The sequence below is a fragment of the Oncorhynchus masou genome, chromosome 28, assembly GCF_036934945.1.
Source record: "Oncorhynchus masou masou isolate Uvic2021 chromosome 28, UVic_Omas_1.1, whole genome shotgun sequence".
NCBI classification, from domain to species: Eukaryota; Metazoa; Chordata; class Actinopteri; order Salmoniformes; family Salmonidae; genus Oncorhynchus; species Oncorhynchus masou.
The window spans coordinates 12,187,780-12,214,428 of NC_088239.1; the positions used below are offsets into that span (position 1 = coordinate 12,187,780).

At 49.0% G+C, this 26,649-nt stretch overlaps 1 protein-coding gene across 1 annotated transcript in view; it reads left to right on the forward strand.

Annotated features, from left to right (window-relative positions):
- Positions 1-26,649, forward strand: part of LOC135517162 (RAB11-binding protein RELCH homolog) — a 74,240-nt gene that overhangs the window by 39,659 nt on the left and 7,932 nt on the right. The window contains 15 exon segments of the mRNA XM_064941219.1: positions 3,967-4,038; positions 4,198-4,338; positions 4,454-4,618; positions 4,832-4,979; positions 6,014-6,170; positions 8,622-8,745; positions 8,847-8,895; positions 9,175-9,254; positions 10,150-10,256; positions 12,388-12,487; positions 16,971-17,053; positions 21,800-21,863; positions 24,210-24,348; positions 24,451-24,567; positions 26,544-26,632. Of these exon segments, the coding sequence (XP_064797291.1) occupies positions 3,967-4,038; positions 4,198-4,338; positions 4,454-4,618; positions 4,832-4,979; positions 6,014-6,170; positions 8,622-8,745; positions 8,847-8,895; positions 9,175-9,254; positions 10,150-10,256; positions 12,388-12,487; positions 16,971-17,053; positions 21,800-21,863; positions 24,210-24,348; positions 24,451-24,567; positions 26,544-26,632 (1,635 nt within the window).

Genomic DNA, 26,649 nt, shown 5'->3' on the forward strand with positions numbered 1-26,649 from the left:
CTTTTAGCTCCCTTCCTCTGCTCCCTTCCTCTGCTCCCTTCCTCTGCTTTAAGCTCCCTTCCTCTGCTTTAAGCTCCCTTCCTCTGCTTTAAGCTCCCTTCCTCTGCTTTTAGCTCCCTTCCTCTGCTCCCTTCCTCTACTTTTAGCTCCCTTCCTCTGCTTTTCGCTCCCTTCCTCTGCTCCCTTCCCCGTGCTTCTACACCTGCATTTCTTGCTGTTTGGGGTTTTAGGCTGGGTTTCTGTACAGCACTTTGAGATATCAGCTGATGTACAAAGGGCTATATAAATACATTTGATTTGATCAGCTCCTTTTATTGGTAGTGTTCAAATTTTGCGACAATCGGTCGGGGACCCTTGGTCTTGTTGCTCCGAGCTCCAAGTCTGTGTACTCGTTGGGAAAGCCACCTTGTTTAGAGAGTATATAGGAAGTTTCAATGCGAATTTCATGAATTCTCTGATCGCGCCCTATGGATTATTGGATGCGTCCTCAGTAATACCAGAAAAAATTAGATTTTCACGCATGTTACAACGTATGTCTAGTAGCGTATCGTTCATCACCCTGTTTTCCCTGAGTAGACAATCCATGTTGGAATCGTGTATTTTTACCTTGGCTGTGAGTGTCTTGTTTTCTCTTTGAATTTGTTATTGCCTAATATTTTTTTTGGTAGGTTTCTACACTACTGTCCTTCATTTTGTGCAGTTACTTTGGCTTTGATGCCTCAAAATTGAGTATTGCTCTGTTCAGGTAGACTGTGATTTTGCTGTGCTCTGATAGGGGTGTCAGTGGGCTGACTTTGAACGCTCTAATAGACTCTGGGTTGAGGTCAGTGATAAAGTAATCAGTACTACTACCAAGGGATGAGCTATAGGCGTACCTTCCGTAGGAGTCCCCTCGAAGCCTACCATGAACTATGTACATACCCAGCATGCAACAGAGCTGCAGGAGTTGTGACCCATTTTTGTTGGTTAGGGAATGCTGGGAATGCTGTCACCCCCAGGTAGGTGTTTGTCCTCCTGTGTGCTGAGGGTGTCGGGTTCTTGTTCAGTTCTGGCATTTATGTCGCCACAGACTAGTCCATGTCCCTGGGTCTGGAAATGATTGATCTCCCCCTCTAGGATGGAGAATCTGTCTTCAATAAAGTATGGGGATTCTAATGAGGGGATATAGGTAGCACACAGGAGGACATTTTTTCTCTGTTGGGATAATTCTAGCCAGATGTAAAATGTTCCTGTTTTGATTAATTTAATAGAGTGGGTTAGGTCTGCTATATACCACAGTTGCAAACCCCCTGAGTCTCTTCCCTTTTTCACACCTGGTAGTTTGCTGGATGGGACTACCAGCTCTCTATAACCTAGAGGGCAACCAGTGTGTTCGTCTCCTCTATGCCATGTTTCTTGTAAGGTTGTAGGGTTGTGCCGTGTGTTCCCCTCCCTTCTCCTTCACTACATTTAGCTGTGCCGTGTGTTCCCCTCCCTTCTCCTTCACTACATTTAGCTGGGCCGTGTGTTCCTCTCCCTTCTCCTTCACTACATTTAGCTGGGCCGTGTGTTCCTCTCCCTTCTCCTTCACTACATTTAGCTGGGCCGTGTGTTCCTCTCCCTTCTCCTTCACTACATTTAGCTGTGCCGTGTGGTCCTCTCCCTTCTCCTTCACTACATTTAGCTGTGCCGTGTGTTCCTCTCCCTTCTCCTTCACTACATTTAGCTGGGCCGTGTGTTCCTCTCCCTTCTCCTTCACTACATTTAGCTGTGCCGTGTGTTCCTCTCCCTTCTCCTTCACTACATTTAGCTGGGCCGTGTGGTCCTCTTCCTTCTCCTTCACTACATTTAGCTGGGCCGTGTGGTCCTCTCCCTTCTCCTTCACTACATTTAGCTGGGCCGTGTGTTCCTCTCCCTTCTCCTTCACTACATTTAGCTGGGCCGTGTGGTCCTCTCCCTTCTCCTTCACTACATTTAGCTGTGCCGTGTGGTCCTCTCCCTTCTCCTTCACTACATTTAGCTGGGCCGTGTGTTCCTCTCCCTTCTCCTTCACTACATTTAGCTGTGCCATGTGGTCCTCTCCATTCTCCTTCACTACATTTAGCTGTGCCGTGTGGTCCTCTCCCTTTTCCTTCACTACATTTAGCTGTGCCATGTGTTCCCCTCCCTTCTCCTTCACTACATTTAGCTGTGCCGTGTGTTCCCCTCCCTTCTCCTTCACTACATTTAGCTGGGCCGTGTGTTCCTCTCCCTTCTCCTTCACTACATTTAGCTGGGCCGTGTGTTCCTCTCCCTTCTCCTTCACTACATTTAGCTGTGCCATGTGTTCCTCTCCCTTCTCCTTCACTACATTTAGCTGTGCCGTGTGGTCCTCTCCCTTCTCCTTCACTACATTTAGCTGTGCCGTGTGTTCCTCTCCCTTCTCCTTCACTACATTTAGCTGGGCCGTGTGGTCCTCTTCCTTCTCCTTCACTACATTTAGCTGGGCCGTGTGGTCCTCTCCCTTCTCCTTCACTACATTTAGCTGGGGACCACATTTGATTAAATCTTGTTTTGCAACTGGACCCCACAGGTAATTGAATTTGTTTGGTATTTGAATGCCCTGCTTGCTTTCTGTCTGTTCATTCACTGCCTCATTAAGGTGTCCAGTTGAGCTTTTTTTAAACCTAAGTAATTGTAGTGTGGACAGTACTCTATATATTTTGTTCCATTTGAGAACTTTGGTCTAATTCCTCAGATCTGGATCTTCTCTGGAAATGATTTGAGTATTTTTGGGGTTTATTGCCAGGGCCCAGGTCTGACAGTACTGCTCTAGCAGGTCCAGGCTCTGCTGTAGGCCATGTGCTGTGGGTGACAGCAGGCATAGGTCATCTGCGAAGAGTAGGCATTTAACCTCTGAATTGTGGAGACTAACACCAGGGGCAGAGGATTTTATAGAATAGTGGCCAATTCATTGATGTAAATATTGAAGAGTGCAGGGCTCAGCTTGCAACCCTGGCGAAGGCCCTGCCCCTGGTTAAAGAATTCTGTTATTTTCTTGCCAATTTTAATGCTGCACGTGTTGCCAGTATACATTGATTTAATTATGTCATATGTTTTACCCCCTCCACCACTTTCAATAACTTTGTAGAACAGTCATGTATGCCAAAAATAATCAAATGCTTTTTGTAAGTCGATAAAGCAAGCGTATATTTTGGTATTATTTTGGTGGACATGTTTATCTATCAGGGTGTGTAGGGTGTAAAAATGATCAGTCGTGTGATGTTTTGGTATTATTTTGGTGGACATGTTTATCTATCAGGGTGTGTAGGGTGTAAAAATGATCAGTCGTGTGATGTTTTGGTATTATTGTGGTGGACATGTTTATCTATCAGGGTGTGTAGGGTGTAAAAATGATCAGTCGTGTGATGTTTTGGTATTATTTTGGTGGACATGTTTATCTATCAGGGTGTGTAGGGTGTAAATATGATCAGTCGTGTGATGTTTTGGTATTATTGTGGTGGACATGTTTATCTATCAGGGTGTGTAGGGTGTAAATATGATCAGTCGTGTGATGTTTTGGTATAACTCCAGTTGGGCTTTTACTCAAGACATTGTGCTTATTAAGGAAGTTTAGAACTCTTACATTGATAATACTACAGAAAACCTTCCCCAGGTTACTGTTCACACAAATGCCTCTGTAATTGTTGGGGTCAAATTTGTCTCCGTTCTTATAGATTGGGGTTATGAGGCCTTGATTCCAGATGTCAGGGAGATAACCTACACTCAGGATCAAATGAAACAGTTTTAATATAGTCAATTGAAATTTTGATCTAGTGTGTTTGAGAATCTCATTTAGGATGCCATCAGGTCCCCATGCTGTATTCATTTTTGATGTTGTACATCTTACTGGGCTGTGAATGTGTGGTTGTTTCCATGTCTGTTCTTTTGAGGAACAACGTAGTTTAACTGTGATAAGACAGACCCTCTCTCTCTTTCTCTCTCCAGATCAACCATAAGTATTCAGAGAGGAGGTTGTTGGTAGCAGAGGCCTGTGGAGCCTTAGCACCTTACCTGCCTGTAAGACTCGCGCGCACACACACGATCTGTCTCTCTCTGTCACATACATACACACACACACCGGTACTTATCTGCCTGTTAGACACACACACACACACACACATACACACGTGTAGCTGAGTGTGTGTTCTCACTCTGCCTATGTGTTTGTGTTAACAGAAGGAGATGCGTAGTTCGCTGGTGTTGTCCATGCTGCAGCAGATGCTGGCTGAAGACAAGGCAGACATGGTCAGAGAGGCCGTGGTCAAAAGCCTCGCTATCATCATGGGATACATCGACGACCCCGACAAGTACTCCCAGGTGTGTGTGCACGTGCGTTAGAAAAAGGCTTTTTATAACCGATCTTGTGTTTGGTTAAATGAGCTGTGGTCATGTTATAGTGACTTTGGTCGTGTTGTGTTCATGTTGCGGTCAGGGTTTTGAGTTGATGTTGTTGTCCCTCGGTGACCCATCGGAGAGGGTGGTCAGTGCTATCCACCAGGTGTTCATCCCAGCATTCGCTGCCTGGACCACAGAGCTGGGAATCCTCCAGACCACTCTCATCCCCTCTCTGCTGGCCCGCATAGAGAAACTTCTCAAGGTAGGTAGACCCACAGGGCTTTGGTTATTTGACATGTGTAAGAACAAATGTGCTTTTGATCTCAATGGATCAATAAGGTTGATCAGTCTAGATGGAGAAGCTCTAACTCTCCTCTGTCGCTCTTCATTTCTGTGTCTCTCTCTCTCTTGCTCCCTCCTTCTCTCTCTCCAATTTTACTCTCTCTACCCACCCCCCATCCCCCCAACCCCCAAGCAGGGTGAACATGGACTTGATGAACACAAGCTCCACATGTTCCTGTCGGCCCTCCAGTCTCTCATCCCTCCTCTTTTTTCTGTGGTGCTCCAGAACGCTCCCTTCACACACAGGCTCACCCTGCAGGGAGACATCCCCCCCATAGAGGGTAGGAATCACAGGCTCACCCTGCAGGGAGACATCCCCCCCATAGAGGGTAGGAAACACACAGTCTCACCCTGCAGGGAGACATCCCCCCCCCCCCCCATATTGGGTAGGAAACACACAGTCTCACCCTGCAGGGAGACATCCCCCCCCATATTGGGTAGGAAACACACAGGCTCACCCTGCAGGGAGACATCCCCCCCCTCCCATAGAGGGTAGGAAACACACAGGCTCACCCTGCAGGGAGACATCCCCCCCCATAGAGGGTAGGAAACACACAGGCTCACCCTACAGGGACACATCCCCCCACACCCCCATAATGGGGGTTAGAAAATACACAGGCTCACCCTGCAGCGAGACATCCCCCCCATAGAGGGTAGGAAACACAGGCTCACCCTGCAGGGAGACATCCCCCCATAGAGGGTAGGAAACACACAGGCTCACCCTGCAGGGAGACATCCCCCCCATAGAGGGTAGGAAACACACAGGCTCACCCTGCAGGGAGACATCCCCCCCCCATAGAGGGTAGGAAACACACAGGCTCACCCTGCAGGGAGACATCCCCCCCTATAGAGGGTAGGAAACACACAGGCTCACCCTGCAGGGAGACATCCCCCCCATAGAGGCTAGGAAACACACAGGCTCACCTTGCAGGGAGACATCCCCCCCATAGAGGGTAGGAAACACACAGGCTCACCCTGCAGTGAGACATCCCCCCCATAGATGGTAGGAAACACACAGGCTCACCCTGCAGTGAGACATCCCCCTCATAGAGGGTAGGAAACACACAGGCTCACCCTGCAGGGAGACATCCCCCCCATAGATGGTAGGAAACACACAGGCTCACCCTGCAGGGAGACATCCCCCCCCATAGAGGGTAGGAAACACAGGAAGTTGGAAGCCAGTAACCTTGCTATGTTCTGACTACCATATTCTCCCAAAATCTCTAGTATTTTGCTTCCCTGACCTTTAACCCCTGACCCCTAACCTATGACTCCTGTTTGACCCCTAACCTATGACTCCTGTTTGACCCCTCAGTGACGCGGTTCCCTCGGCCAGCGTCTCCTCTTCAGGATGTAGCGACTGTCGTGGGCAGCCGGGAGATGCTGAGCGGCCTCCTCATCCTCTATGATTACCAGCTAGAACATGAGGGCACTACGGGCTGGGACAGTCTGTTGTGGGTGGTCAATCAACTGTGAGTGGTCTATACACTACACACACACACATGTACACTGAGTGGACAAAACATTAGGAACACACCGGATCTTTCCATGACAGACTGACCAGGTGAATCCAGGTGAAAGCAATAATCCCTTATTGATGTTAAATCCACTTCAACCAATGTAGATGAATGGGAGGAGACAGGTTAAAGGATTTTGAAGCAGTAAGATAATTAAGGCATATATTGTGTATGTGTGCCATTTAGTGGGTGAATGGGCAACACAAAAGATGGAAGTGCCGTTGAACGGGCTATGGTGGTTGTTGCCAGGCTCACCGGTTTGTGTCAAGAACTGCAACACTGCTGGGGTTTTTCACGCTCATTTCCCGTGTGTATCAAGAATAGTCCACCACCCAAAGGCACTCCAGCCAACAAACATTAGCAGTAGAATGGCCTTACCGATGACCTCCGTGACTTTCAACGTCACTCCGTCATAGGATGCCACCTTTCCCACAAGTCAGTTCGTCAAATTTCTGCCCTGCGAGAGCTGCCCTGGTGCTGTTATTCTGCCCTGCGAGAGCTGCCCTGGTGCTGTTATTCTGCCCTGCTCGAGCTGCTCTGGTGCTGTTATTCTGCCCTGCTCGAGCTGCCCTGGTGCTGTTATCCTGCCCAGCTAGAGCTGCCCTGGTGCTGTTATTCTGCCCTGCTAGAGCTGCCCTGGTGCTGTTATCCTGCCCAGCTAGAGCTGCCCTGGTGCTGTTATTCTGCCCAGCTAGAGCTGCCCTGGTGCTGTTATCCTGCCCAGCTAGAGCTGCCCTGGTGCTGTTATTCTGCCCTGCTAGAGCTGCCCTGGTGATGTTATTCTGCCCTGCTAGAGCTGCCCTGGTGATGTTATTCTGCCCTGCTAGAGCTGCCCTGGTGCTGTTATTCTGTCCTGCTAGAGCTGCCCTGGTGCTGTTATTCTGCCCTGCTAGAGCTGCCCTGGTCAACTGTAAGTGCTGTTATTGTGAAGTGGAAACATCTAGGAGAAACAATGGCTCAGCCACAAAGTGGTAGGCCACACAAGCCCACAGAACGGGACCGCCAAAGGCTGAAGCACGTAAATATCATCTGTCCTCAGTTGCAACACTCACTACCGAGTTCCAAATGTCCCCTTGAAGCAACGTCAGCACAATAACTGTTCATCGGGAGCTTCATGAAATGGTTTTCTATGACTGAGCAGCCGAAACACAAGCCTAAGATCACCATGCGCCATGTGAATGTCGACTGGAGTGATGTAAAGCTCGCTGCCATTGGACTCTGGAGCAGTGAAAACACATTGTCTGGAGTGATGAATCACTCTTCACCATCTGGCAGTCCGGCGAACAGACCTGAGTTTGGTGGATGCCAGGAGAACGCTACCTGCCCCAATGCATAGTGCCAACTGTAAAGTTTGGTGGAGGAGGAATAATGGTCCAGGGTTATTTTTCATTGTTCGGGCCAGGCAACTTAGTTCCAGTAAAATAAATCTTAATGCTGCAGCATACAATGACATTCTAGACGATTATGTGCTTCCAACTTTGTGGCAACAGTTTGCGGATGGCCCTTTCCTGTTTCAGCATGACAATGCCCCCATGCACAAAGCAAGGTTCATACAAAAATGGTTTGTCTAGATTGGTGTGGAAGAACTTGACTGGCCTGCACAGAGCCCTAACCTCAACCCCATTGAACACCTTTGGGATGAATTGGAATGCCAACTGCTAGCCAGGCCTTATCACCCAACATCAGTGCCCAACCTCAACAATGCTCTTGTGGCTGAATGGAAGCAATGTTCCAACCTCTAGAGGAAAGCCTTCCCAGGAGAGTGGAGGCTGTTATAGCAGCAATGTTCCAACATCTAGAGGAAGGCCTTCCCAGGAGAGTGGAGGCTGCTGTTATAGCAGCAATGTTCCAACATCTAGTGGAAAGCCTTCCCAGGAGAGTGGAGGCTGTTATAGCAGCAATGTTCCAACATCTAGAGGAAGGCCTTCCCAGGAGAGTGGAGGCTGTTATAGCAGCAATGTTCCAACATCTAGAGGAAGGCCTTCCCAGGAGAGTGGAGGCTGCTGTTATAGCAGCAATGTTCCAACATCTAGTGGAAAGCCTTCCCAGGAGAGTGGAGGCTGTTATAGCAGCAATGTTCCAACATCTAGAGGAAGGCCTTCCCAGGAGAGTGGAGGCTGTTATAGCAGCAATGTTCCAACATCTAGTGGAAAGCCTTCCCAGGAGAGTGGAGGCTGTTATAGCAGCAATGTTCCAACATCTAGTGGAAAGCCTTCCCAGAAGAGTGGAGGCTGTTATAGCAGCAATGGGAGGACCAACTCCATATTAATGCCCATGATTTCGGAATAAGATGTTTAACGAGCAGGTGTCCACATACTTTTGGTCATGTAGTGTATATATAAACACACACATACAGATAAACACATGTATGCTGGCACGCACACAATCCTGACCCCCCCTCTCCAGTCTTCCCCAGCTGATAGAGATAGTAGGTGGTATTACTGTAACCTCCACTACGTGTATCCATGAGTTCTCACGCTTCTTCTGGAGACTCTGTCGCACGTTTGGCAAGATCTTCACTAACACTAAGGTAAGAATGTGTACTGGTCTGCTGTTGGCCTCGTGCTGGACACAATCTGCACTTTCCGATTCATTGGTGCTGACTATAGCGGGGTGTCCTCTCTCTTTCAGGTAAAACCACAGTTCCAGGAGATCCTACGGCTCTCTGAAGAGAATGTTGGTAAGTGGAAGACACACACACACACACACACACCTTTTTCGTAAACAATCTGTTTTTTGGGGATTAGTAGGATTGGGTGTTTCCCTGTCTCTCCTCATCCTCTGACTATTTCCGAAGTTTAAACGAGTGCGTGGTGCCAATACCTCTGCCGTGTGTTTTTTGTTTGTGTCTCGTCTTGTGTGCATGCCAAATATTCTCTGTTTTATAAACCTACTGAAGTGGAAATAAGTTCCACGGTCGTATGTCACTTTCTCTTTCTGTTTGTTCTCTCTCTCCTAGATGCTTTAAACGGGAATGCTATTCTGACCAAGGCTACAGTTCCAGTCTATGCTACAGGTGTACTGACATGCTACAATCAGGTAAACAAGTGGGGTTTTGTGCATCGGGACAGTGATCCATCTTTCTAATAACTTGGTCGTTCCACTTTCATATTTTAGGTAGAAATTGTGCACAAATATAGAATAAAAAAAAAAGCCTGTTTATATTAAATTAAGTGCTCTTTAGTATAGACCACTTGGAAAATTCAATGAATCAGGTGCTTCTGTATGAAGGGAGACTTGCTAAAATGCTAACAGTGCATTATGACACCTGTGTGAATCCTCTGTTACGTCTAGGAAGAATTTAACCCACTTAAACACAACATCTCTCCAAGTTTCACCATCGTTGTCAGGCCCTAGTTATTTTGTTGCTTTGACAAAGTCGTTTCTGAAGAGGATTGTTTATTTATTTATGTTATTAATCCCTGTAGCTGTCCCTCATTCTAAGGTCAACCTTGTTGCTTAAACTGAATTCTCCTTTTAATAAGGTGAAACTATTTCTTTTTTATTTTATTTTAAAGAGACATTGAACATCTAATAGTCAAATCATAGTGTAAAAGAAGGTGATCTGGTTCTACTCTTTTTGGCCTATTTCTGCTTTATGGTGGAAAACTGAGTGAGTCTAGTATAACACATCAACACTGTTAGATAGACAGGACAGAAATGTTTGAACAATAAAATTAATGTGAAGCTTGTGTTCAATTGCCAGTCCATGTTGCACAAAACAAGCTCCATTCCCCTGGGTGATTTTAATATGAAATCTTCACTACTGATTTAACCTTGTGATGTTGGAAAATGTTTTTGTTTATTCAGTTGAACATGTGCTCTTCATGAATGTTACATTTTGTTGAAATAAACAACTAAAAAAAACAACTGACACTCAGCATAGTCTGTGTGTGTGTGTGTGTGTGTGTGTGTGTAACGTGTGTTCCACCAGGATGAGGATCGTAAGCTGCTGATTGGTTTTCTAGAGGACGTCATGACAACCCTTTCTCTCTCCCACGCCCCTCTGGACAGCCTCAAAGCCTCCTTCATAGAGCTGGGGTAATGCACACCCGGACATACGGACGCACACGGACAGCCTCACAGGTGGACGGACGGACACTGACAGGCGGACAGACGGAGACGAGCGCGCAGGCAGACTGAGACGAGCGCGCAGGCAGACTGGAGACGAGCGCGCAGGCAGACGGAGACGAGCGCGCAGGCAGACGGAGACGAGCGCGCAGGCAGACGGAGACGAGCGCGCAGGCAGACGGAGACGAGCGCGCAGGCAGACGGAGACGAGCGCGCAGGCAGACGGAGACGAGCGCGCAGGCAGACGGAGACGAGCGCGCAGGCAGACGGAGACGAGCGCGCAGGCAGACGGACGGAAACGAGCGCGCAGGCAGGCGGACGGAGACGAGCGCGCAGGCAGGCGGACAGAGACGAGCGCGCAGGCGGACGGAGACGAGCGCGCAGGCAGGCGGACGGAGACGAGCGCGCAGGCAGGCGGACGGAGACGAGCGCGCAGGCAGGCAGGCAGGCCGAGACGAGCGCCCAGGCAGGCAGGCAGACCGAGACGAGCGCCCAGTCAGGCAGGCCGGCCGAGACGAGCGCCCAGTCAGGCAGGCCGGCCGAGACGAGCGCCCAGTCAGGCAGGCCGGCCGAGACGAGCGCCCAGGCAGGCAGGCCGGCCGAGACGAGCGCCCAGTCAGGCAGGCAGGCCGAGACGAGCGCCCAGTCAGGCAGGCCGGCCGAGACGAGCGCCCAGTCAGGCAGGCCGGCCGAAACGAGCGCCCAGGCAGGCAGGCCGAGACGAGCGCCCAGTCAGGCAGGCCGGCCGAGACGAGCGCCCAGTCAGGCAGGCAGGCAGAGACGAGCGCCCAGGCAGGCAGGCAGGCAGGCAGAGACGAGCGCCCAGGCAGGCAGGCAGGCAGAGATGAGCGCCCAGGCAGGCAGGCAGGCCGAGACGAGCGCCAGGCAGGCAGGCAGGCAGAGACGAGCGCCCAGGCAGGCAGGCCGAGACGAGCGCCCAGGCAGGCAGGCAGGCCGAGACGAGCGCCCAGGCAGGCAGGCCGAGACGAGCGCCCAGGCAGGTAGGTAGGCAGGCAGGCCGAGACGAGCGCCCAGGCAGGCAGGCAGGCAGGCAGGCCGAGACGAGCGCCCAGGCAGGCAGGCCGAGACGAGCGCCCAGGCAGGTAGGTAGGCAGGCAGGCCGAGACGAGCGCCCAGGCAGGCAGGCAGGCCGAGACGAGCGCCCAGGCAGGCAGGCAGGCCGAGACGAGCGCCCAGGCAGGCAGGCAGGCCGAGACGAGCGCCCAGGCATGCAGGCAGGCCGAGACGATCGCCCAGGCAGGCAGGCCGAGACGAGCGCCCAGGCAGGCAGGCCGAGACGAGCGCCCAGGCAGGCAGGCAGGCCGAGACGAGCGCCCAGGCAGGCAGGCAGAGACGAGCAGGCACGCAGGCAGGCAGGCAGAGACGAGCACGCAGGCAGAGACGAGCACGCAGGCAGGCAGACAGACAGACAGACAGACGCGCGCACACAGACAGACAGATAGACGCACACACAGACAATAGTCAGAGATGATGGGTAATACCTTTGAAATATGCAATGTGTGTTATTTACTTTTATCTCCCTCTCTATCTTCTTCCCCTCTCTTTCTAACTCACTCACTCTCCCTCCTCTCACTCTCCTTCCTCTCTCCCTCACTCTCCTTCCTCTCTCCCTCACTCTCCTTCCTCTCTCCCTCACTCACCTTCCTCTCTCCCTCTCTCCTTCTCTCCCTCCTCTCTCCCTCACTCTCCTTCCTCTCCCTCACTCTCCTTCCTCTCTCCCTCTACTCTCCCTCCTCTCACTCTCCCTCAACTCTCCCTCCTCTCTCCCCTCCTATATATCTGTCTCCACCCTCTTTCCTCTCCCTCTCTTTTCCACTCATCCTCTCCCGCATCTCTCTCCCTTCTCCTCCTCTCTCCACTCTCCCTCCTCTCCTCTCTCTCCACTCTCCCTCCTCTCCTCTCCCCCTCCACTCCTCTGTCCTCTCTCCCTCCACTATTCCTCCTCTCTCCCAAATATGTCTACACCCTCTTCCCTCTGTCCCTCTCTTTTCTACTCTTCCTCTCCCGCATCTCTCTCTCCCTTCTCCTCTTTCCTCTCCCTCTCTTTTCCACTCCTCCTCTCTCCATCTCTCTTTCTCAGAGCTAACCCAGTGTACCATGAATTGTTACTGACAGTACTGTGGTATGGGGTGGTCCACACCTCGGCTCTGGTCCGCTGTACCGCTGCATGCATGTTTGAGGTACGACACCCTGCCGCGACACACCACACACACACATTAACTCACTGAACAAAAAGCTTTATATTCTAGTGGCGTATGTCAGACCATGGATTCTAAAGGGTTTTCAGTTGCATTATGCAAACAGAACTATAGACACCCCCTTCACTGTCATAGTGGTATAGACACCCCTCTTCACTGTCATAGTGGTATAGACACCCCCCTTCACTGTCATAGTGGTATAGACACCCCCCTTCACTGTCATAGTGGTATAGACACCCCCCTTCACTGTCATAGTGGTATAGACACCCCCCTTCACTGTCATAGTGGTATAGACACCCCCTTCACTGTCATAGTGGTATAGACACCCCTCTTCACTGTCATAGTGGTATAGACACCCCCCTTCACTGTCATAGTGGTATAGACACCCCTCTTCACTGTCATAGTGGTATAGACACCCCTCTTCCCCTTCACTGTCATAGTGGTATAGACACCCCCCTTCACTGTCATAGTGGTATAGACACCCCCTTCACTGTCATTGTGGTATAGACACCCCTCTTCACTGTCATTGTGGTATAGACACCCCCTTCACTGTCATAGTGGTATAGACACCCCCTTCACTGTCATAGTGGTATAGACACCCCCTTCACTGTCATTGTGGTATAGACACCCCCTTCACTGTCATAGTGGTATAGACACCCCCTTCACTGTCATAGTGGTATAGACACCCCCTTCACTGTCATAGTGGTATAGACACCCCCTTCACTGTCATAATGGTATAGACACCCCCTTCACTGTCATAGTGGTATAGACACCCCCTTCACTGTCATAGTGGTATAGACACCCCCTTTCCCTTCACTGTCATTGTGGTATAGACACCCCTCTTCACTGTCATAGTGGTATAGACACCCCCCTTCACTGTCATAGTGGTATAGACACCCCTCTTCACTGTCATAGTGGTATAGACACCCCTCTTCACTGTCATAGTGGTATAGACACCCCTCTTCACTGTCATAGTGGTATAGACACCCCTCTTCCCCTTCACTGTCATTGTGGTATAGACACCCCTCTTCCCCTTCACTGTCATAGTGGTATAGACACCCCTCTTCCCCTTCACTGTTATTGTGGTATAGACACCCCTCTTCCCCTTCACTGTCATAGTGGTATAGACACCCCTCTTCCCCTTCACTGTCATAGTGGTATAGACACCCCTCTTCACTGTCATAGTGGTATAGACACCCCTCTTCCCCTTCACTGTCATTGTGGTATAGACACCCCTCTTCCCCTTCACTGTCATAGTGGTATAGACACCCCTCTTCACTGTCATAGTGGTATAGACACCCCCCTTCACTGTCATAGTGGTATAGACACCCCTCTTCACTGTCATAGTGGTATAGACACCCCTCTTCACTGTCATAGTGGTATAGACACCCCTCTTCCCCTTCACTGTCATTGTGGTATAGACACCCCTCTTCCCCTTCACTGTCATAGTGGTATAGACACCCCTCTTCCCCTTCACTGTCATTGTGGTATAGACACCCCTCTTCCCCTTCACTGTCATAGTGGTATAGACACCCCTCTTCCCCTTCACTGTCATAGTGGTATAGACACCCCTCTTCCCCTTCACTGTCATAGTGGTATAGACACCCCTCTTCACTGTCATAGTGGTATAGACACCCCTCTTCCCCTTCACTGTCATAGTGGTATAGACACCCCTCTTCCCCTTCACTGTCATAGTGGTATAGACACCCCTCTTCCCCGTCACTGTCATAGTGGTATAGACACCCCTCTTCCTCTTCACTGTCATAGTGGTATAGACACCCCTCTTCCCCTTCACTGTCATTGTGGTATAGACACCCCTCTTCCCCTTCACTGTCATAGTGGTATAGACACCCCTCTTCCCCTTCACTGTCATTGTGGTATAGACACCCCTCTTCCCCTTCACTGTCATAGTGGTATAGACACCCCTCTTCCCCTTCACTGTCATAGTGGTATAGACACCCCTCTTCCCCTTCACTGTCATAGTGGTATAGACACCCCTCTTCACTGTCATAGTGGTATAGACACCCCTCTTCCCCTTCACTGTCATAGTGGTATAGACACCCCTCTTCCCCTTCACTGTCATAGTGGTATAGACACCCCTCTTCCCCTTCACTGTCATTGTGGTATAGACACCCCTCTTCCCCTTCACTGTCATAGTGGTATAGACACCCCTCTTCCCCTTCACTGTCATTGTGGTATAGACACCCCTCTTCCCCTTCACTGTCATAGTGGAATAGACACCCCTCTTCCTCTTCACTGTCATAGTGGTATAGACACCCCTCTTCCCCTTCACTGTCATTGTGGTATAGACACCCCTCTTCCCCTTCACTGTCATAGTGGTATAGACACCCCTCTTCCCCTTCACTGTCATTGTGGTATAGACACCCCTCTTCCCCTTCACTGTCATAGTGGTATAGACACCCCTCTTCCCCTTCACTGTCATAGTGGTATAGACACCCCTCTTCCCCTTCACTGTCATAGTGGTATAGACACCCCTCTTCACTGTCATAGTGGTATAGACACCCCTCTTCCCCTTCACTGTCATAGTGGTATAGACACCCCTCTTCCCCTTCACTGTCATAGTGGTATAGACACCCCTCTTCCCCTTCACTGTCATTGTGGTATAGACACCCCTCTTCCCCTTCACTGTCATAGTGGTATAGACACCCCTCTTCCCCTTCACTGTCATTGTGGTATAGACACCCCTCTTCCCCTTCACTGTCATAGTGGAATAGACACCCCTCTTCCTCTTCACTGTCATAGTGGTATAGACACCCCTCTTCCCCTTCACTGTCATAGTGGTATAGACACCCCCCTTCACTGTCATAGTGGTATAGACACCCCTCTTCCTCTTTACTGTCATAGTGGTATAGACACCCCACTTCCTCTTCACTGTCATTGTGGTATGGACACCCCTCTCAGACACCCCTTCCCTTCACTGTCATAGTGGTATAGACCCCTTCACTGTCATAGTGGTATAGACACCCCTCTTCCCCTTCACTGTCATAGTGGTATAGACACCCCTCTTCCCCTTCACTGTCATAGTGGTATTCACTGTCATTGTGGTATAGACACCCCCTTCACTGTCATAGTGGTATAGACACCCCTCTTCCCATAGTGGTACTGTCACTGTCAGTGGTATAGACACCTTCCCCTTCACTCTTCCTCTTCACTGTCATAGTGGTATAGACACCCCTCTCCCCCTTCACTGTCATAGTGGTATAGACACCCCTCTTCCTCTTCACTGTCATAGTGGTATAGACACCCCTCTCCCCCTTCACTGTCATAGTGGTATAGACACCCCTCTTCCCCTTCACTGTCATAGTGGTATAGACACCCCTCTTCACTGTCATAGTGGTATAGACACCCCTCTTCACTGTCATAGTGGTATAGACACCCCTCTTCACTGTCATAGTGGTATAGACACCCCTCTTCACTGTCATAGTGGTATAGACACCCCTCTTCACTGTCATTGTGGTATAGACACTCCCCTTCACTGTCATAGTGGTATAGACACCCCTCTTCACTGTCATAGTGGTATAGACACCCCCCTTCACTGTCATAGTGGTATAGACACCCCTCTTCACTGTCATAGTGGTATAGACACCCCCCTTCACTGTCATAGTGGTATAGACACCCCTCTTCACTGTCATAGTGGTATAGACACCCCTCTTCACTGTCATAGTGGTATAGACACCCCCTTCACTGTCATAGTGGTATAGACACCCCCTTCACTGTCATAGTGGTATAGACACCCCCTTCACTGTCATAGTGGTATAGACACCCCCTTCACTGTCATAGTGGTATAGACACCCCCCTTCACTGTCATAGTGGTATAGACACCCCCCTTCACTGTCATAGTGGTATAGACACCCCTCTTCACTGTCATAGTGGTATAGACACCCCTCTCCCCCTTCACTGTCATAGTGGTATAGACACCCCTCTTCACTGTCATAGTGGTATAGACACCCCCTTCACTGTCATAGTGGTATAGACACCCCCTTCACTGTCATAGTGGTATAGACACCCCCCTTCACTGTCATAGTGGTATAGACACCCCTCTTCCCCTTCACTGTCATAGTGGTATAGACACCCCTCTTCACTGTCATAGTGGTATAGACACCCCCCTTCACTGTCATAGTGGTATAGACACCCCCTCCCCCTCCCAGCATCTCATAGTGTGTGTGTGTGTGTGTGTGTGTGTGTGTGTGTGTGTGTGTGTGTGTGTGTGTGTGTGTGTGTGTGTGTGTGTGTGTGTGTGTGTGTGTGTGTGTGTGTGTGTGTGTGTGTGTGTGTGTGTGTGTGTGTGCCATGCTGCTACTTCTTGTTGTTGTTTATCACTTTCTTTCTGTTTTTCTTAATCCCCTCCTCCCTCTCTTTCGGCGTGTTGCCATGACACTGCTGGCTCTGTCCCTGCCCTTGGCTGTGACATCACTGTGACCTTTCGGCTGTGTTGTCCATTCAGCTGCTGGTGAAGGGGGTGAATGAGACGCTGGTGGCTCAGAGGGTGGTGCCCGCTCTCATCACTCTCTCCAGCGACCCTGAAATGTAAGTTTCCCCCTGCGGCCTGGTTTGGCCACCTCGGCCCTACCTCCTCCTCGCGGGAAGAACCCCACATCATCAGGAGATTTGATTTGATTTGTTGAATAGTTGATTTGATTGGGGCAGACAATCAAAGAGCTCAGAATGCGAAACAAAGACTCAAAGGTAAATAACGTGAACTTGACTGAATTGAACTAAATTGTGTCTCAAACTCAGAGATAGAGACACCGAGGCAGTACAGCATGAACCCAGGACAAAGTAGGTGCTCTCTCTAAAAATGTATATTTTCTTTGCTCTGTCAGATGGTTTCAAGTCTGTCTGACTCTGGGTAAAAAAAATATGTTCTTTGGGGTTTCTTCCTGTAGAGGTTGAGGTGCGGTCGACCGGTTCTGTGACGTTAATGTTGACTGTCACTAACACCACGCATCATCAGTGTGCGACATTACCCATCACAAGTTATTATTGGGTCACCAGCCTGCGTCACTGACCCACAACCCGGGCATCACTATATAACCGTGCTTGAAAGGACAGAAGTAGGATGCGTTCTAAATATAAAATGTGATTTTAAACACTAACCCAAATTCTTACCTCTAACCTAAACCATTTCATAAGCTCAAACCTTAATGAAATTAATGAAATATCTAATGTACTGAAGATATAGGTGATTTTGTCCTTTCTGGCATAGCCGTCTAGTAACTACCCAATCATGTTCGTCGCATCATCAGTCTGCAACACAAACTCAACCCGTTCTCTGATTGGCTGCATTTCGAGGTATCCCAGCATGCTCAGCTGTAATATCTTACCCCCTTTCCTCCTCCTCACCCACTTTTTAGCAGATCCCTCCTCCAACCCTCAGGTCCTGATTGTCTTCACCTCTCTCTCCCTCCTAACCTCTTCCTTCCTCTCTCCCTCCAAACCTCTTCCTTCCTCTCTCCCTCCTAACCTTCCCTTCTAACCTCTTCCTCTCTCTCTCTCGTAACCTCTTCCTCTCTCTCGACCTCTTCCTCTCTCTCTCTCTCTCTCTCCCTCTCTCTCGTAACCTCTTCCTCTCTCTCTCTCTCTCTCTCTCTCTCTCTCTCTCTCTCTCTCTCTCTCTCGTAACCTCTTCCTCTCTCTCTCTCTCCCTCTCTCTCGTAACCTCTTCCTCCCTCTCTCTCTCCCTCTCTCTTGTAACCTCTGCCTCCCTCTCTCTCTCTCGTAACCTCTTCCTCCTTCTCTCTCTCTCTCTCTCTCTCTCTCTCTCTCTCTCTCTCTCTCAACCTCTTCCTCTCTCTCAACCTCTTCCTCTCTCTCTCTCTCTCGTAACCTCTTCCTCCCTCTCTCTCTCTCGTAACCTCTTCCTCCCTCTCTCGTAACCTCTTCCTCCCTCTCTCTCTCTTGTAACCTCTTCCTCCCTTTCTCTCTCTCGAAACCTCTCTCTCTCTTGTAACCTCTTCCTCCATCTCTCTCTCTCTCGTAACCTCTTCCTCCCCCTCTCTCTCTCTCTCTCGTAACCTCTTCCTCCTCTCCCTCTCTCTCTCTCTCTCTCTCTCTCTCTCTCGTAACCTCTTCCTCTCTTTCTCGTAACCTCTTCCTCTCTCTCTCTCTCTCTCTCTCTCTCTCGTAACCTCTTCCTCCCTCTCTCCCTCTCTCCCTCTCTCTCTCTCTCTCTCTCTCTCTCTCTCTCTTGTAACTTCTTCCTCTCTCTCTCTCTCTCTCTCTCGTAACCTCTTCCTCTCTCTCTCTCTCTCGTAACCTCTTCCTCTCTCTCTCTCTCTCTCTCGTAACCTCTTCCTCTCTCTCTCTCTCGTAACCTCTTCCTCACTCTCTCTCTCTCGTAACCTCTTCCTCCCTCTCGTAACATCTTCCTCTCTCTCTCTCGTATCCTCTTCCTCTCTCTCTCTCTCTCTCTCGTAACCTCTTCCTCCCTCTCTCTCTCTCGTAACCTCTTCCTCTCTCTCTCTCTCTCTCTCGTAACATCTTCCTCCCTCTCTCTCTCTCGTAACCTCTTCCTCTCTCTTTCTCTCTCTCTCTCTCTCTCTCAACCTCTTCCTCTCTCTCAACCTCTTCCTCTCTCTCTCTCTCTCGTAACCTCTTCCTCCCTCTCTCTCTCTCTCTCTCTCTCTCTCTCGTAACCTCTTCCTCCCTCTCTCTCTCTCTCTCTCTCGTAACCTCTTCCTCCCTCTCTCTCTCTCTCTCTATCTCTCTCTCTCGTAACCTCTTCCTCCCTCTCTCTCTCTCTCTCGTAACCTCTCTCTCCCTCTCTCTCGTAACCTCTTCCTCCTTCTCTCTCTCTCGTAACCTCTTCCTCCCTCTCTCTCTCTCTCATAACCTCTTCCTCCCTCTCTCTCTATCTCTCTCTCTCTCTCTCTCTCGTAACCTCTTCCCCCTCTCTCTCTCTCGTAACCTCTTCCTCTCTCTCTCGTAACCTCTTCCTCTCTCTCTCTCTCTCTCTCGTAACCTCTTCCTCCTTCTCTCCCTCTCTCTCTTGTAACCTCTTCCTCCCTCTCTCTCTCTCTCGTAACCTCTTCCTCCCTCTCTCTCTCTCTCTCTCGTAACCTCTTCCTCACTCTCTCTCTCTCGTAATCTCTTACTCCCTCTCGTAACCTCTTCCTCTCTCTCTCTCGTAACCTCTTCCTCTCTCTCTCTCTCTCGTAACCTCTTCCTTCCTCTCTCTCTCTCTCGTAACCTCTTCCTCCCTCTCTCTCTCCCTCTCTCTCTCTCTCTTTCCCTCTCTCTTGTAACCTCTGCCTCCCTCTCTCTCTCGCGTAACCTCTTCCTCTCTCTTTCTCTCTCTCTCTCTCTCTCTCTCTCTCAACCTCTTCCTCTCTCTCAACCTCTTCCTCTCTCTCTCGTAACCTCTTCCTCCCTCTCTCTCTCTCTCTCTCTCGTAACCTCTTCCTCCCTCTCTCTCTCTCTCTCGTAACCTCTTCCTCTCTCTCTCTCTCTCTCTCTCTCTCTCTCTCTCTCTCGTAACCTCTTCCTCCTTCTCTCTCTCTCGTAACCTCTTCCTCCCTCTCTCTCTCTCTCGTAACCTCTTCCTCCCTCTCTCTCTCTCGTAACCTCTTCCTCTCTCTCTCGTAACCTTTTCCTTCCTCTCTCGTAACCTCCTCCTCCCTCTCTCTCTCTCTCGTAACCTCTTCATCTCGCTCTCTCTCTCTCTCTCTCTCGTAACCTCTTCCTCCCTCTCTCTCTCTCGTAACCTCTTCCTCTCTCTCTCTCTCTCGTAACCTCTTCCTCTCTCTCTCTCTCGTAACCTCTTCCTCACTCTCTCTCTCGTAATCTCTTCCTCCCTCTCTCTCTCTCGTAACCTCTTCCTCCCTCTCTCTCTCTCTCTCTCTTTCCCTCTCTCTTGTAACCTCTGCCTCCCTCTCTCTCTCTCGTAACCTCTTCCTCTCTCTTTCTCTCTCTCTCTCTCTCTCTCTCTCAACCTCTTCCTCTCTCTCAACCTCTTCCTCTCTCTCTCTCGTAACCTCTTCCTCCGTCTCTCTCTCTCTCTCTCTCTCGTAACCTCTTCCCCCTCTCTCTCTCTCTCTCTCGTAACCTCTTCCTCCCTCTCTCTCTCTCTCTCTCTCTCGTAACCTCTTCCTACCTCTCTCTCTCTCTCGTAACCTCTCTCTCCCTCTCTCTCTCTCTCGTAACCTCTTCCTCCTTCTCTCTCTCTCGTAACCTCTTCCTCCCTCTCTCTCTCTCTCTCTCTCTCGTAACCTCTTCCTCCCTCTCTCTCTCTCTCATAACCTCTTCCTCCCTCTCTCTCTATCTCTCTCTCTCTCTCGTAACCTCTTCCTCTCTCTCTCTCTCTCTCGTAACCTCTTCCTCCCTCTCTCTCTCTCTCTCTCTCGTAACCTCTTCCTCCCTCTCTCTCTCTCGTAACCTCTTCCTCCCTCTCTCTCTCTCTCTCTCGTAACCTCTTCCTCTCTCTCTCTCTCTCGTAACCTCTTCCTCCATCTCTCTCTCTCTCTCTGTAACCTCTTCCTCTCTCTCTCTCTCTCTCTCTCTCTCTCTCTCTCTCTCGTAACCTCTTCCTCCCTCTCTCGTAACCTCCTCCTCCCTCTCTCTCTCTCTCTCTCTCTCTCGTAACCTCTTCATCTCGCTCTCTCTCTCTCTCTCTCTCTCTCTCTCTCTCTCTCGTAACCTCTTCCTCCCTCTCCCTCTCTCTCTCGTAACCTCTTCCTCCCTCTCGCCCTCTCTCTCTCTCGTAACCTCTTCCTCCCTCTCTCTCTCGCTCTCTCTCTCGTAACCTCTTCCTCCCTCTCTCTCTCTCTCTCTCTCTCTCTCGTAACCTCTTCCTCTCTCTCTCTCATAACCTCTTCCTCTCTCTCTCTCTCTCTCTCGTAACCTCTTCCTCTTTCTCTCTCTCTCGTAACCTCTTCCTCCCTCTCTCTCTCTCTCTCTCTCGTAACCTCTGCCTCCCTCTCTCTCTCTCTCTCTCTCTCTCGCTCTCTCGTAACCTCTTTCTCTCTCTCTCTCTCTCTCTCTCTCGTAACCTCTTCCTCTCTCTCTCTCTCGTAACCTCTTCCTCCATCTCTCTCTCTCGTAACCTCTTCCTCCATCTCTCTCTCTCGTAACCTCTTCCTCCATCTCTCTCTCTCGTAACCTCTTCCTCCCTCTCTCTCTCTCTCTCTCTCTCTCTCTCTCGTAACCTCTTCATCTCTCTCTCTCGTAACCTCTTCCTGGTGTTGGTCAGTTTTATATCGTTATTGTCAGAGCTGCACCTTGTAGTGTTTATAAAGCTGAGAGCTGTCTCTATTGTAACTCCTGTCTGGTTTACAGGTCAGTTAGGATCTCTACTATCCCTGCCTTTGGTACCATCATGGAGATGGTCACTCACAAAGAGGTACCAACGTCAATATTTACAAACGGATGTACATGTACATACTACACACGCATGAACGTGTGTGTACAGTTGAAGTCGGAAGTTTACATACACCTTAGCCAAATTATTTTAAGGATGTGAAATGTCAGAATAATAGTAGAGAGAATTATTTATTTCAGCTTTTATTTCTTTCATCACATTCCCAGTGGGTCACAAGGTTATATACAGTCGTGGCCAGAAGTTTTTAGAAAGACACAAATATTAATTTTCACAAAGTCTGCTACCTCAGTTTGTATGATGGCAATTTGCATACACTCCAGAATGTTATGAAGAGTGATCAGATGAATTGCAATTAATTGCAAAGTCCCTCTTTGCCCTGCAAATTAATTGAATCCCCCTGCATTTCAGCCCTGCCACAAAAGGACCAGCTGACATGTCAGTGATTCTCTTGTTAACAATGGTGTGAGTGTTGATGAGGACAAGGCTGGAGATCACTCTGTCATGCTGATTGAGTTTGAATTTTTTTAATTTAACTAGGCAAGTCGGTTAAGAATAAATTCTTATTTTCAATGACAGCCTAGGAACAGTGAGTTAACTGCCTTGTTCAGGGGAAGAACGACGGATTTGTACCTTCTCAGCTCGGGGATTGGAACTTGCAACCTTTCGGTTACTAGCCCAACGCTCTAGGCTACCCTGCTGCCCCAGGCTGGAAGCTTCAAAAGGAGGGTGGTGCTTGGAATCATTGTTCTTCCTCTGTCAACCATGGTTACCTGCAAGGAAACACGTGCCGTCATCATTGCTTTGCACAAAAGGGCTTCACAGGCAAGGATATTGCTGTCAGTAAAATTGCACCTAAATCAACCATTTATCGGATCATCAAGAACTTCAAGGAGAGTGGTTCAAATGTTGTGAAGAAGGCTTCAGGGCACCCAAGAAAGTCCAGCATGAGCCAGGACCGTCTCCTAAAGTTGATTCAGCTGTGGAATCTGGGCACCACCAGTACAGAGCTTGCTCAGGAATGACAGCAGACAGGTGTGAGTACATCTGCAAGCACAGTGAGGCGAAGACTTTTGGAGGATGGCCTGGTGTCAAGAATGGCTGCAAAGACTCCACTTCTCTCCAGGAAAATCATCAGGGAAAGACTGATATTCTGGAAAAGGTACAGTGATTGGACTGCTGAGGACTGGGGTAAAGTCGTCATTTTCTCCTTTCCGATTGTTTGGGGCATCCGGAAAAAGCTTGTCAGTCAGTCTTGGGTCATGCCGACAATAAAGCATCCTGAGGCCATTCATTTGTGGGGTTGCTTCTCAGCCAAGGGAGTGGGCTCACTCACAATTTTGCCTAGGAACACAGCCATAATTAAAGAATGGTACCAACATATCCTCCAAGAGCAACTTCTCCCAACTATCCAGGAACAGTTTGGTGATGAACAATGCCTTTTCCAGCATGATGGAGAACCTTGCCATAAGGCAAAAGTGATAACTAAGTGACTTGGGGAACAAAACATTGATATTTTGGGTCCATGGTGAGGAAACTCCCCAGACCTTAATCCCATTGAGAATTTGTGGTCAATCCTCAAGAGGCTGGTGGACAAACAAAAACCCACAAATTCTGACAAACTCCAAGCATTGATTATGCAAGAATGGGCTGCCATCAGTCAGGATGTGGCCCAGAAGTTAATTGACAGCATGCCAGGGCGGATTGCAGAGGTCTTGAAAAGGAAGGGTCAACACTGCAAATATTGGCTCTTTGCATCAACTTCATGTAATTGTCAAAAATGGCCATTGACACTTATGAAATGCTTGTAATTATACTTCAGTATTCCATAGTAACATCTGACAAAAATATCTCAAGACACTGAAGCAGCAAACTTTGTGGAAATTAATGTTTGTGTCATTCTCAAAATGTTTGGCCACGACTGTACACGCAATTAGTATTTGGTAGCATTGCCTATAAATTGTTTCACTTGGGTCAAGTGTTTCGGGTAGCCTTCCACAAGCTTCCAACAAGAAGTTGGGTGGATTTTGGCACATTCCTTCTGACAGAGCGAGTCAGTTTTGTAGGCCTCCTTGCTCGTACACACTTTTTCAGTTCTGCCCACAAATATTCAATATGATTGAGGTTAGGGCTTTGAGATGGCCACTCCAATACCTTGACTTTGTTTTTCTTTAAGCCTTTTTGCCACAACTTTGGAAGTATGCTTGGGGTCATTGTCCATTTGGAAGACCCAATTTGGGACCAAGCTTTAAATTCCTGACTTATGTCTTGAGATGTTGCTTCAATGTATACACATAATTTTCCTGCCTCATGATGCAATCTATTTTGTTATGTGCACTGTGTGTATATTAATGTGTTTGTATGTACCAGCTGTTGGAGCGTGTGAAGATGCAGCTGGCGTCGTTCCTGGAGGACCCACAGTACCAGGACCAACACTCTCTACACATGGAGATCATCGGGACCTTTGGCCGGGTCGGACCCAACGCTGAGCCACGCTTCAGAGACGAGTGTCAGTACAGTCACACACTAATGCAAAGGCACACACAAAAAAGTGGCTCACACACACACACACACACAGAGAGAGAGGAATAGTGTGTTTTTCATCTTTCAGTTGTGCTCCCCCACCTCCACAAGCTGGCGTTGGATAACAACGCCCAGAATACAGAGAGGAAGAGGATGGACATCGCTACTCAGCTGTTTGAGGCCTACAGCGCTCTCTCATGCTGCTGTGTCCTTCACCTTCTGTACCACCAACGTGTGTGAGTGTCCTGCTACGGTGTGTTCAAAACTTAGCTCACCCTTTATTAGTGGGGCGGCAGTGTAGCCTAGTGGTTAGAGCATTGGACTAGTAACCAAAAGGTTGCAAGTTCAAATCCCCGAGCTGACAAGGTACAAAATCTGTCGTTCTGCCCCTGAACAGGCAGTTAACCCACTGTTCCTAGGCCGTCATTGAAAATAAGAATTTGTTCTTAACTGACTTGCCTGGTTAAATAAAGGTAAAATAAAATAAAAATTCATTAGCTGTTTGCCTCACATGTACCAAGTTGAGTAACTTTTTTAATGTAACTTTTTAGAGCCGTTTCTCAGATTCTGTCTTTGGAATAACACGACCTCGGTCAAGACTAGGTTACTGTAGTCTGACTAGGTTACTGTAGTCTGACTAGGTTACTGTAGTCTGACTAGGTTACTGTAGTCAGACTAGGTTACTGTAGTCTGACTAGGTTACTGTAGTCTGACTAGGTTACTGTAGTCTGACTAGGTTACTGTAGTCAGACTAGGTTACTGTAGTCTGACTAGGTTACTGTAGTCTGACTAGATTACTGTAGTCAGACTAGGTTACTGTAGTCTGACGAGGTTACTGTAGTCTGACGAGGTTACTGTAGTCTGACGAGGTTACTGTAGTCTGACTAGGTTACTGTAGTCAGACTAGGTTACTGTAGTCAGACTAGGTTACTGTAGTCAGACTAGGTTACTGTAGTCTGACTAGATTACTGTAGTCAGACTAGGTTACTGTAGTCTGACTAGGTTACTGTAGTCAGTGGGTCCTATGCGACAGGGGGTTAAAAGTTCACTATTTGTGGTTCTGGGCTTAACTTGCCCTGCCCTGTTTTGTTATATATATATATATATGGTTGACATCAGCTAAAAAAGTTTGAAGGCACACAAACATACAGCTATAATAGAACATTATTTCTATGTTTGTATGTTTGTGTGCCTTCAAACTTTTTTAGCTGAAGTCAATCATGTTATCTATGCTAAAGGTCTTTGGTCTTTTGCATTTTTGCATCAGCTTTGATCTTTGTATATGTGTGACAGAGGTGTGTGTGTGTGTGTGGTGGTTGCCTATCCCGTTGGTGAGTGGGAAAAGGAAAATAAACTCTCTCTGTTTTGGCACTGTAGGCTGATTACAGGGTTGACTGAGAGAGAGGGAGGGAGTTAGAGACAGACCACAGCCCACAGAGAGAAGGAGCGCGAGAGAGAGAGAAAGAGACCACAGCCCGCCTTAGAGAGGGAGAAGCCAGGAGAGAAATGAGAGGGGGAGAGCTGGCTCCAAGCCTCTGGTCAGAGTTCCCAGCATAGGACTCAGTGCGTGGGCATGCACGTCCTTCCCTGAATGTGTTCCCCAAATGGTGTGGTTCCACAAGGGCATATTTCACAGCTCAGAGACCTCCCTAACCTCCTCTTTGGTGACTTTCATACACTCTTACCTACCACCCACCCATCACATACCCACCACCTGGTGACTTTCATACACCCACTCCCACCCACCCACTACCCACCCAGCTGGCTGAGGCTTGGTACTGTGTGATTATAGCAGGTTATACTGGGGGTCTCATGTAGCTTTGGTCACAGTGGCTAAACCCCTGACAGATCGCTTACTATCTGAGGTCTGAGTCTGAAGCTGTGACGTCATCAGTGTGCGACGAGCCAGTGGAAGTACTGTGGCCCTCTGGGTAATGTAGTCATGTACCATCCTCACGAATCTTACCTACTTGTGTTAGTGTTTGGTTGTCAAGTGTTCACTGTTGTTAAACTCTGTGCTGTAAGTGTTCAGTTGCTCAGTAGGTTTTGTAAAACTGTGTTGGTGTCTGGTTGTCCAATATTAGTGCAGTTAAACTCTGTGTTAGTCTTCAGTTGTCTCGTAAAACATTTATTTAAACTCTGTTAGTGTTTGGTTGTCCTCTCCTTGACTTCCTGTTCCAGTCATCTCAGAGGAGCTTATGGTGAATCACTTCCTGCCTGGACTGAGGTGTCTGAGGGAGGACATGGAACAGCTATCTCCTGAACACGAGGTACACACGCACTCTCA